Source organism: Diceros bicornis, chromosome 24 (assembly GCF_020826845.1).
Source record: "Diceros bicornis minor isolate mBicDic1 chromosome 24, mDicBic1.mat.cur, whole genome shotgun sequence".
In the NCBI taxonomy this organism is placed as follows: domain Eukaryota; kingdom Metazoa; phylum Chordata; class Mammalia; order Perissodactyla; family Rhinocerotidae; genus Diceros; species Diceros bicornis.
The window spans coordinates 26,473,648-26,486,724 of record NC_080763.1 but is presented as its reverse complement, the minus strand read 5'-3'; the positions used below and the strand labels follow the sequence as shown (position 1 = coordinate 26,486,724).

The following is a 13,077-nucleotide window of genomic DNA, read 5'->3' as shown; positions in this document are numbered from 1 at the left end:
GAGAAAAAGGGTCCAGGGAAAATTCGGAGAGGGGAAAGAATAGGGTAGTGTCTTCACCTGGTATTCAATTTTCATGCCTTTTAAATGTTAATCATGAGATTCTCAGCCCTCTGTTTTCTACCAGGTATGTAGGGGTGTGGATAAACTCAGACATGCGTAAGTACCTGGGCACTTAGTCACTAAGGTGATACAATGTCCAGCTTTTCTATTTCTGACAATCAGTAAGTATTTTTTTAACTGGTTCCTTTATCAAAAGGGAGTTTGCTTGTAAATAACAATAAATTAATCAAACAATTAAGTTAAACATTCCAACTACTGACAGGTAGACAGTGTGAGTTTAATTTTAAATATCAATTTCTTCTCATAAAGAGATAGTAATTCTTCTCTAGCAATCCCCTAAATGGCTTCATTGTATTTTCTTTATCCACCTTCCTTTGTGTTCTCTTTTTCTCTGTGAGATTGGAAAGACACAGAATTTTTCTACAATGATAAAACATCTCACTCCTACACTGCTCTATTACAAATACTTATATGTGCCCTTTCTCTTTGTCTTTGCCTATCCTGCACACATTTGTTGTTGCCATCTGCTGCTTCTGCTCTTTTCATGCCTCTGTCTCTGCGGCTCTCGCCATTCCACTCCTGCGGGCATCCACATTTTGGTCAGTGGGGTAGTTCCTACCATTCAGGATCTGGGGAGGGAAGGAAGGAAAGGGGCTTCCTGACAGACCGTCACAGGAAAACCACTCATAGGAAATAAACAGGCTCTCCTCCCTCCACCTTCAGTGTTTCTAATTTTCTTACTTTTTACTATCTCTGGAACAGAGGAGTAGTCCTTTGTTTATTGCTTTAGATTTTATCCTGCCCACACTTGTGGATGACACCAATTTCATTTCTCTGTCATCTCCTAGATTTCAGAACTAAATTTCATTCTACTCACATCGCTCTTCATCCCACATCCAAGAGTTTAGGTCATACTATCCTTTCTAATTTGGTACCTCTACAGTGGTTCCCCCCATTTTTTCCCTTTTTACTAATTCTGAAGAAAACAAAATATGTCCTGTGTCATCATTATAAGATAGCTTGACTTAGGTAACAAAGAGGACTCATTTGATTAAGAATCAGAAAACGAAACTTAGGAAGACTCATGCCTGCCACTAATCACCCTGAGACCTGATGCAATGCACTTGGCTTCCACAAGCCTTAGTTTCCCCATTTGTAATATGTTGATATTAAAAAATGTCAATAGGCCTATTGGGAGGATCCTGAGCTCATAACCATTCAAAGACTTTGCTTCAAGGGAAATGATCTCCATTACATTTCATCTCTCTTTTGGAACACATATGCCTTTTAACATTTTTCTATTGCAATATGATTTCAGCCACTCAGGAAGATGGACACTTAGATCATCATAACTAAACATCACACCTCTTGCTTCCACCACTTGATACCCCCTCTTGCTTCCCAGTCCCAATGAGAGTCCTTCCAGTACCACTGAAAACACTGCTTCTGACAAAGGGTTGGCACAAGGCTTTGGGGATGATAGCATAATTGTTTTGTATACAGATATTACATAATCAGATTTACTCTGCAACAACTTAATTTTTAGAAGAAAAATGTATACATCCCTTGAAGATTTATTTCCCTAACTTCTAAAAAGCTCCTAGTTAGAAAGCCTTGTGATTTTAGTCACTTAGTCAATAGAACAGCCAGAAAATTACCCCATTTCTTTTAGAATCAAGATCCCCTGGTCTCTAAGTTTTATTCTCAAAATTGATTCTAAAATTGAGAAAAACTGTGTTTGTTGAGATGCTCTGAATCAGTAGGGAGATCTGTACTTTGTGGATAATTGTTCCAGAAACTCTAGAATTCAAATTAAAGTCTTCTCCTCTATAACATATAGGTGAAACTTGCTGCAATATATTAATATATTATAGTATATTATATGTATGGCGTATTATATATACGATGTATTTTATACATATATATAAAGGGAAGTTTATATATAATGTAGGAAGTATATCCATTGATGCATTTATCTTGTCACCAAACAGGAATGGAGAGTTATGGCTGATAATGTTAGCTTGCCAAATGGTCACTGTACATCCTACACCTCACGGATAAAATAGTCCTTCCTAATTTCCAAAATATAAACTGTGACTAACACTAATACTTATTGAACTTGTCACCCTGCAAATCTTACTGTGGCAATTGGACAAATAAAATGAATCAGAGTACAAAAAGAAACCTTAAAAAAGTAGAAGGAAAAACAGAAACACCATTTTTACTCAAAATCACAGTGCCTAAAATATCAGCTGTCAAAAGGAGAGCAGGAACACAGTGTGCGTGGCCCCAAGCAGTTGGTCAGATGACGGAGGACAAGCCAAAACAAAAAAAGGGAAGGCAGGAAAAAAGACCTGGCTAAGCAGACCAGTGTTCAGGGCCTCAACATGAGGAATATATATATATTGTGAAAGAAAGAAACCATTACGTTGAATTGAATGTTGAAACGAACCATCCCTGAACAAAACCTATGGGAAACTCCTCTGGATTTTAGAGATACATGCATCTGAGTTCCAATTTATCTAAGAGAAACAGAAAATGGAAAAAAAAAAAAAAAAAAAAAAGGCGAGGGGAGAGAGCCTAGTCTATGAGGATTCCTTCTACATTTTCCTTGGAAATCACAGTATAAATCCCTAAAACTGACGTCAACCCCTGGAACCCAGTTACCTCTCAATAAATGTTTATGGAATAAGTGAATCAAGAATGAGGAATACTGACAACATGTAATATTTACTGATACGCATTCATCTTCCTTCATGAAATTTTCCTGACTTCAACCAAAACCTGGCCAAATCAGACTTCACAAAAATCTTCATTTTGTCTGCAATCTCTTATTTTACAGAGAAAGTAATATACATTTTTTTCCGATTATTAGGAATAAGAGAACAAATTCACTCTTCAGTTAATCCTTTTCCTTTTGGAATGACAAGAAGACCAAATGTTGTGGTTTACAACTTTTGGGCTTGTACCTCTTGTGTTAATTACTGATAGTATTTGTATAAATAATAAATTAAGGTAGATGGATGGATACATTTCATTACCTCAATGACTCAATTGTTTATTTAGCATATACTATATCCAAGGTAGCGTCACGTCATGAAAATCACACAGCGGCAGACATCAGCATAACAATTTTAGGCTGTGCTGACATAAGATACCACTATATGTATGTATATATCTCCAAGTTACATACACCAATTTAACACAGTTATGTACAGTGGCTTGAACTGTGATTGGTAAAGAGCACCACGAGTCTATATATTGTCTCTCTTGCCTGATAGCTCACAATAGACCATTCCTAAGTTGGCAAGGTGTTTGCCTATTTTTAAGATGTTCAGATAGAGAAATTTTACTCCTTTATTTGGCAATCTTTCCTAGAATTCAATAACTCTATTAACTTTGCTTACATCTATATACTTTGTGAGGTCTTATGTTTTTAATTTGTCTGTTTTCTCCTTCTCCTTTGCTATGTCCTCTGCTTCTTCCTTTGATGAGACCAAACACACTTTCCATGGAAAGCTACTTATTTATAATCTAATGCTTCAATCTTTACTTCCCATCTACTCTTTAACCGGGTGCTTGATCCCAATCCCTTTATTCTTTCTAAATTCCAGATGAATTGCAAACGGTAAAGTACCTTCCTGAGTGGACTTTTCCATACCAAGAGCTCACTGTACATAAGAGAAGCAAATAAATGATGATGTATTTGCATCCTAGAGCCCAGGGACCATTTTGAAATCACAGAAAAAGTGGCCATAGCTAACACCACCTCCTCTGTTAGTGTCTCTTTTAACCTGTTCTCAAAGGATATTCCCAAAAGTTGGGGATGGATGGTACTGTAGTTCTAACTGCTAAATGGTCCTTAATTTTCTACTTCTCTTGGCATCATGTACAGATTCAATAAGTACTGAACCACAGCCTTTTTATGGTATATGCATAATTTCAGTGACCCAAAGGTCCAGGTGTGAATCTCTTAACATATTGACTCATCAGGCTATGCTTCAACAAACTGGTTGAAACCAAAATACAAGGTCTCCTAACAAAAGGACAAGTCTTCTCCTCTTGGCTAACCGCGCTCCTTTCTCACCATGGTCTGCATGAATCAGTGACCTCTAAAGCCATAATAAGAATGTGCCAAGGAAGCCAAATAGACTCTAGTGTTCTCAGCCAGAAATCTATACCCTTGCCACAAAAACTCTTATTTCTATGACTGTATTTTACTTTAGTTCCTATTTGGATTATGCAAAATTGACATTAGAAGATATTCAAGTCACAAATATTACATCATTGAATTAGATCTGTGCATTTTAAAGATAATATTTTCATTTAGGACACTATTAAACTTTTATTAAAATGATATCAGGGTCCCATAAACAAAGACAGAAGAACTCATGAAGTCAAAATATTTCATTAGTTCTGGGTTAACATCAGGTATTTATTTATCATAATGCACTAAGGAAAAAAAAAAAAAACCTCAACATGACCCAAAGATGGTCTCATCAACAATCTTATTAGTAATGTTATTGATGCAGAATCCAATGCAATTCTGATGGCCTTGAAAAGAATTTGTTATTGCCCTGAGTAATGGACTGGAGAAAGTAGGGATGCTCATTTTATAATTAAGCTACCAAGTATGGTTTTAAGAATATACAGCTATCCATTCTTGAACAAGTACAGTTCTCAAAAGATCATCTTTTTAGTTGTAATACTATGATAGTATTAATCATCATCACCATCATCACCACACATTTAGCATATATGTTCTAGGCTCTGTTCTTACTCAAAGAGGTAGATACAATAATTATGCCCATTTACAGTTGAGGAAATTGAGAGTTGAAGTAAATTGTCCAAAGACACATGGCTCATTTGTGGTATAGACAAGGGTTGGTTCCAGGCTATTTGGCTCCAGAGTCCTGCTTGCTCTTTAGGTAATTTAGGTAATTACACTAAAATGCCTTTCTCTGCTGGGATTCCAACATAGATAAACAGGAATATAAGAGGAATATCACACAAAATTACTATAACATATTGCCACTTTTCTACAACACCACTGTTTACTAAAAAAGGATTAACATATGAAATGCTGCTATAGCAGATTTCTGTTAAAAGATTTCTAGTATAAGTGATCACCAATGTTTTGAATGGTCCCTACATATACTTGAAGTGAAAGGATAGAAGGAAAAGACTATGGGTGATAATGGACTCACATCTGAATATGTAACAGCAACATTTTGAAGAGCTATTTTGAGAAAATGAATAAAAAGTTTGATAATACAGTGTGTTTGGCAAGGGTGAGGAGAAACATTCACATATTTCTGGTAGGAATGTAGATCTGTACAGCCTCTTTGGAGTGCAATTTGGCAATACTATCAATATTTGTAAGGCATTTATCTGTTGACCTAGCAATTCCACTTTTAGGGATTTATCCCACAGATATTCTTGTACATGCTTGCTAAGACTAATGAACAAAAACGCACATTTTCTTGCTTTCAGTAGTAGTAAAAAGCTGAGAAAAATCTAAATGTATATCATCAAGGTGCTGATTTAATCCCATATGATATCTCCATAAAATGCAATATTATTGACTATTAAAAAGAATAGACCTAGATATTCTTACATAAAATAATCCCTAAGACATTTTAAGGGGAATAAAAGCAAGATTCAGAAGATTTAGATGTAACATTGTGTCAAGAAGAAAGAAGTAAAAGAGGAGGGGAGAATATGATTATAACTATCTGTTGTAGACTCATAGATAGCTCTGAAAGAATATACAAAAAACTGATAATTTGGTTGCCTCTGAGAAGAGAATTTGGGGCCTAGGATTAGGGGTAAAAGGGAGAATTTTTACTACCTTAATACATGTGTTTTACATTACATTATACATTAATACATGTGTTTTCTTCCATGTACAATTTTTTTAACTATTTAAAAATAAAACCATTCTGAATTAATATTTATTAAGAAGAGTTTAATATTAAATGTTCAGAAAGAATTCTACTATCATACTCAAACCTGTCTGTTATTGACACTATAAATAAACTTACACTTGAGGTGTTTTATATGTTAAAAGAAATATGAAACATGGCAAAGAGAAACAAAATTATGTATTACCTTTTAAAAATTAGGTTTTGAGAAAAGTTGAAGAAGAGTGTAATCATTTATTTTGGAAACAGAAAGTCTCAGGTATGATGTTGATAGCTTGATAGATAATACATGATTATATACAAGATCCTGCTTTGTGATTTTTCCATCTCCACTAAAACTCTGCTAAGAGAAGTGATATGGTCAGGCAAATGGCTGACAGTAATGGTATCTAAATCTTGGAATGGATACCAAAGAAGGTTCTATAATTCCCTTCCCCGAAGACTTTTAATAGTGAAGAAGTCAGCCTTCCTGGTTGACTTGAGGTAAGTGTTTCTGAATTAAAGAGATGAACTAAAAAATTCAGCTCTGGGATTTCTAGATAAACCAGGCCTAAAGATGAGGTCACATATTCTGGCACCACAGAGAGGAAAGACAGGGAAAAAGAAAGAGAAGAAAACCAGAAGTCTAGTGTAATAAACAGAAGTTCAGCAAACTATGCCTAAATTAAGCAAGAATCACCCATACACTGTTGACTTTGCCAAAACACTGGAAATTGAGTCTGCTTAGAAACTAAAGGCAGAGAAGCTAAGGCAAAAGGCAAAAACCAGGCCCTAGGCAAGCAGGTGCAAGAGAAGGAATATTTAGTAAATACTAGTAGCCTTTGGAGGTAGGATTTGGAGATATATCTTTGTGATGTTATTTTCATACAACTCTCATAGTACTGTGCATCTCTATGATGATTCCAAGACAACAGAGTCTATAGGAAGTGGACAAGACTACCTAAGCTGTTCTCTGACACAAATGACCACATTGTAGCACTTGGGTGTTTTAAGGTCAGTATATTTTTGTATGGTGCTCTATTTCTTTTCTCCTCTATGTCTAAGAAGAAAAAAATGAACCTTGTTACAGATAAATTAGTAAGGCTTCAAGTTCAAAGTAATTAGAGGAGGGGTTCTACATATACCTAATAATCAGGCATATACACAGACTCAGAATTTCAATGTGAAATATGCGCCCCTTTTTTAGAAAGATTGAGAATATGGCGACACACAGAGGAATTAGCTTTTGAAAGGAGGGAAAGATGGGAAAAAGGGGGAAATTGATATTCATGAATATGTGTTCCTATATTCATTCATACTGTACTCATATTTAATCACTATGAGTTCACTGTATTCATTCAAGCCATACTGCACACAGCTTGATGGGATAGAATGAAGTAGGGGCTAGGAAATGATAGGGAAGGGTCACAATGAGACAAAGTAAAAGACAACAAACCATCTTATAGACTTTCATTTGAGCAAACACCCATGAGACCAACATGAAGTTTATACCTGTTTTCAGAACTGCATGCCTCTTAGGATACTGCCAGCCTCACGGAACTGCAACCATAGGAACAGGTGATTTCCTCCAGAAATTCTCCAGAAAGCAGCCCTGTTTTCTTTAGCAGTGCTCCAGCTCACCCTGGAGTTCAATTCACCATGATGACTGCCAACTCTGTTGCTCTTTTGTAATTTAAAATTAAGTTCCAAGATGGAAATTTTCTTATTATATATTTTTAAATATTACTACAAGATGAATCAAATCCAGCAATGTCCCCAATTCAACCAAAGACTTTGATTTGCACACTGTCTAATATATGTTTGGTGATAGTGGCCAGAGAAGAATTTATGGTTGATATTCTTGGAGGATTTGCAAAGTAGGGGTAGGAAGATCTGAAATGAGTAATGATATGTATACCATAGATACTATGGAGAAAGACAAAGTATTGGAAAAGAGAAGGTAAGAAAGAGAGAAAGGCAGAGAAGCTGATTAGAAAATTGTTTCTGCTTCTTGGAAACTCTCTGCACAGAGCTGGGCCACACTCACTGACAGAAGGGCTGGCAACAAAGCCAAAAGGAAGAGGCTTATGTCTCAAGATCACTGTCCTCTATCATGGCCAGAAGCTTTCTCCGTATACTGGAAGATCATCCTGCTTTTCATGCTCTTCTCTCCATTAAAAATAATGTCACACAAACTCTTGGAAACAACATTTTGCAGCAGATGAACAGGAAAAAAATAGAGGATGTCATTCAGTATTTTATCTGCCTGCCTTTCCAGAGGACAGGCATTTTAAAACAGAATTACTGGACAAGTCCACGAACTTATAGTCAAACTTGGTTAAAGCTTAATTCCATATGTCCCTTCAAGGGAAAAAAGAAGCTCTGCTTTGAAACTAGAGCAATTGCATCCTATGACTTCTACTGAAATGACAGCTGGAGACAAGGCAGAGGGGTAGGAGGAAAACCCACTCACTCTCAAACTTAGGCTGCAAATCAGTCTTATTTCTTGTACTCTCACAATGAGAAACTGGGTAAGAGGAGGATGTGCACACCTGTTACAGAAACAACTTGAGATCCTGTAACAGGTTGAACTATGAACTCTGACATCCTTCTTCCATGAGAAGAGGAGTTTAGAAGGTCTAATCATCTGTGCCTGCTTTCTCTCCTAATTTAGTTGCATAGTCTTCTCAAACTTCTCCACCCAAGTGCCAATGATGCCAGTGATGGACTAGAGAAAATACACAACAAAAATGATATGTCTTTAAATTCTTATTTTTTTTGTAAAACATAAGAATAAGATCCATAAATTAAATAAGATTCACGCTTTTTCCACTCTTCTGCATAATATATCACTTTGGCTTCAATTCAAGTTTTTATTCCAAATCAACGATTAAAATTGACTTCAAGAAAATGTATCCCATTTACTTTGTGGCTCTACATCACTCTGGATACACATCTACATACTTGAGTACTAAAGGTCTTAGATTAGTCTAAAGGACTTGTGTTTTGTTTTCTTTTGTTTCTATTCAACCACTGTTCAATTACTCGACACTGTGTATTCTTTCTCTGGTGCTCTCACCAAAATTAACTTCCTTAGTACGTCAAAGGTTTATCACGAGAATTCGAAGTTGAGCCAAATCCAATTTTGGTTCTTTACCTAAATATTGAATTAAAACCAGTTATACTCTTTTTATAATGTGATAAAAGTTGGGACCACATCTTTGCAACATATTTCATCTCGATGCTGCTTTTGGTGGCTCTGAATAGAGAATCTTTTATCAGGTTTAGAAAACCTCCTGGCATCTGTGCCTTGGAGAAGAGTCACTGTCTTCCCAGGAGGAAGAATTCTGGAACTTGTCTTATAATGACTTTCCATGGCTGATCAGATGGAATATATGGAATTATTTGCAAGATAAAGTATAGAGAGAGCTCAAAAAGCAAGTCCCAATATAATGATTCAGTAACTCCCTCTGTTCTCTGTTCTGCAAATAAGTCTCTGAAGCCAGAAGATGCCAGATATGGCTTTGGTTGAGGATTTCCACCTCCATGCTTAGCTTCCATCTTATTTCTTTCTGGAAACTAACACAAAAGAAAAAGAAAAAGCTTTCCACAAATATGCTATAAAATGTTTTTAAGAAGCCAGACACAAATGACTACATATTACATGATTCCATTCATATGAAATGTCCAGAAAAGGCAAATTTATAGAGACAAAAGCAGATCAGTAGTTGCTTAGGGGTAAGGGTAGGAGCAGAGATTAACTGCAAATGGACGTGAGGGAGATTTTGGGGGTGATGGAACTGTCCTAAAATGCAATTGTCACGATGTTTGGACAACTCTATAAATTTAATAAAAATCATTGAAATGTAGGCTTACAATGGATGAATTTTGTGGTATGGAAACTATACCTTAATAAAGCTGCTTAAAGAAAGAGAAAACACCAGTCTTTGGAGGAAAAGGATGCTTCAATTAGGCTTTTAATGATTTAAATATCATGAGAAATTTCTGGCTAATTAGAAATGCTTAAACACAGCAAAATAGGACATTGCTTAAATTAACTGCAAGTGATGCCAAGACAAGCATAACGCTCTTTACTTTGGGAAGTGGTTGTTTATATCGTTTTTTTTTACATTTCATTTTTTGTTGTTAATTTACGTGGAACATTTGCCCCCCAAAATATGGATTGGGGCTTTATTAGTTTGTCATCCTTATAATATATATCCTAAGAAAGGTTAAACTAGCTAGCACCTGTAAAACATTTAATATGATGGAATAAACAAGTAAATGAAATGTACTTGGATTATTTCCTTTTCTAAGTTTGCTCCTACATAAAGAACTTAGCGAGGAAAGAATCAAAAAATGAGGAGATAACACTGAGAATTACGTGTATTAGATGCTCAACCAATCCAATTTTGTCTTCCGGGGTCCACAAGAAGACTACATTTCTCAGCTTTCTTTGCATTTAGGATGAAGTCATGTCTTACAAAATATGAGTAGAAGTGATGTATATCACTTCCAGGCAAGGCAATGAAACATAATGGATAACCATCCAAGCTCTCTCTCTCTTCCCTAGAGATACAGCTTGAAGTAAAGAACTCTGAGGTGGTGAACTCAGGTCATGAAAGAATCCTAGATGGCTGAATTACATCTTTGAAGAGAGCTGACCAGGAGAGCTGCGCAACTGGCATTGGACTTTGCCTGAACAAGAAATAAATCTTTTGTCTAGCCATTGAAATGTTGAGATTGTTTGTTAGAGCTAATTACCCTAACTAACTCATTATCCTAGTTAGGAAGAAAAGAACAAATATACTTTGAGTCCTATAGCATACTAGATTAGTTAAGGTAATTAAATAACTAACTAGGGTAATAGAATAGGCTTATTCTTTCCCTCATGCCCATCTGTCCTCTTTCTCTTCCTATTCTCCTACCTCATGACTCCAGTTAATGTTCATTTCTGAGGCAGAGGAAGAAATGCACAAGTAGTATTCTGCCTGCACCGCATTAAGACCCTTCTTCAAGAACTAGAATATTTGAATGGGATGAGGTAAAAATAATAGGCTGCAATTCTTCATTCAGAAGAGCTAGAAGGGGTCTCAAGTCTTTGGTTAAAATGTTGCATTATCACCAAGAGCAATGCTTTGCCCACCCTCCTAAAAAAAACCCTATCGTGATAAATGCCAGGAAAGAAATGTCAGAGTTGGCAGTCACCTTCTGGGTCATGAACTTGGCTTTTATTTTTTAAAGCCTTTGTTAGTGGAGAAGTGCATTCTGGTTGTTCTAACACGTTTTGTCCATCCCTGAGGGTTATCTCCCCAAAACAACAAATTAGCATTTCAATTCATTTTCAAGTTGTTTCATTACCAAGGTGCCCTTTCCTCCTTTTATGCACATAGAGCAAATGCAAGGAAAGAAGAGAGGACCTACACCAATTCAGAAATCACACCCCAGGCCACACTCAGCTCGTTACCATCACCCCAACCCTTCATCCCGTCAACCCCAGTCCCCCCCAACTCCACAGTCAAAAAACAAAATAATTCAAATAAAAAACAGCTCATAAAACAGTAAACAAAATAAAGTCAATTTTTCTTTTCTTTTTTTAAGAACAAAATGAAACTTGAGGGAAAACTTACTGGAGTTACAGTTTATCCTGATACAGTCTAGATGGGGAAAAATAAATGAAAGATGAAATTGCATCCTTCAAGGTAACAGCTGCAGACATCCAAAAACAATCAGTCCACCCTTCCGGGGACAGACACACGCAAGAAATGTGGCCATTTTATATATATATACAGTATGCATGAGTTTAGGGGTGGGTGTATATGTACAGTATATTGTTTAGTAAAGTTGGATACATATATATATACACACACACACATATATATATACACATATGTATAGAGGTATATACTGGTATACATATATATCCACAATAGACACCAAGTATGTTTCTTTTTTTTTTTCCCCAAAAACCTATTCATTTATGAAAGTATTTCAAACCTGGACTTTGAAATATTAATTTTGTTAAACTTGGAAAATTATGCAAAAATTTTCCCACCAAATGCAGATTATATTCTATTACCCCCTACAATTGATTTTCTTAAAATTTATCTTTAAAAGTAGCATTAACACAACTTTTGTATTATATTCCAAAGATATATCACCAGTCTGACACATTATATCATTTAAAAAAAATCTGTCCATGACATTTCTCAGTGCAGTATTTAACCCTTTCTCTTTTTCTAAAAATAAATCCCCTCCACCCTCTCCTTAGGTCCGCCCAAATGCTGTAGAAATTTGCATAGGCAGATTTGCCATTATCCTTAAAGGTAAGGAAAGGGTTAATACCACCTGGTCATTTCCTGTCATAAAATGGCCACTTGCAAACAGCTAACCGCACAAACACCCATCCCAGATTTTAGAGAGGTGGGGTGGGGTGTAGGGTGAAAGGAGTTGCACGATGTTATCACAATTGATTGGGTTCTCTGTTGTTGTTTCAAAGGCTCCCAGACCAACCCACTCACGAAGCCCGTCTCTGTCTTCCTACCTGAATGCTCAGACCGAATCAAGCGCCTACAGCATTCAAGGAGAAGGCGAGACAAGAACGTGGGGAGGAAGTCTTGGGCACCTTTGACATCCTACCTATTTCTCCCTGATTCTGCATCTTGAGAAGAGAAAATTCTTTGTTTTCATTTTTTTAATGGGAAAGAGAGGGGAAAAAGGGTGGCTAATTTTCCAGTGCTGGTAACCAGACAAGGTATTCTGTACCAGAGATCAGAGCATCTATCCTTTTATTAGTATCTGTTTAGAGTTATGGACACACAGCATAAAGGGTCTTGAATAGAGTCAATGGGTGTTAGTAGGGGATTGGGCAGAATGGTTACAAAAATGTCTCAGGCTAATTGTTACCAAACTGCCCAGCTGAACCTAAGTTTGGTTTATGATGGTGGGAATTCCAATAAAAATTTGTTTAAAGCCAGATATTAAAAGGTAGAAGTAAAATGATAAAGACAAGGAAGAAAGTCGCAGGAAAATATACAGTTAGAAACTGTGCTCTTCTTCTGCCTACAGTTGACCAAATAGTTTTGGAGGACTTGTTGAGGATAATGCCACCATT

The 13,077-nt window shown here is 36.3% G+C and overlaps 1 protein-coding gene across 1 annotated transcript in view; it reads right to left on the bottom strand.

Moving 5' to 3' along the window:
* Window positions 1-13,077, bottom strand: part of NRXN3 (neurexin 3) — a 1,476,736-nt gene that overhangs the window by 931,721 nt on the left and 531,938 nt on the right. The window contains 1 exon segment of the mRNA XM_058567468.1: window positions 11,594-11,620. Within this exon segment, the coding sequence (XP_058423451.1) occupies window positions 11,594-11,620 (27 nt within the window).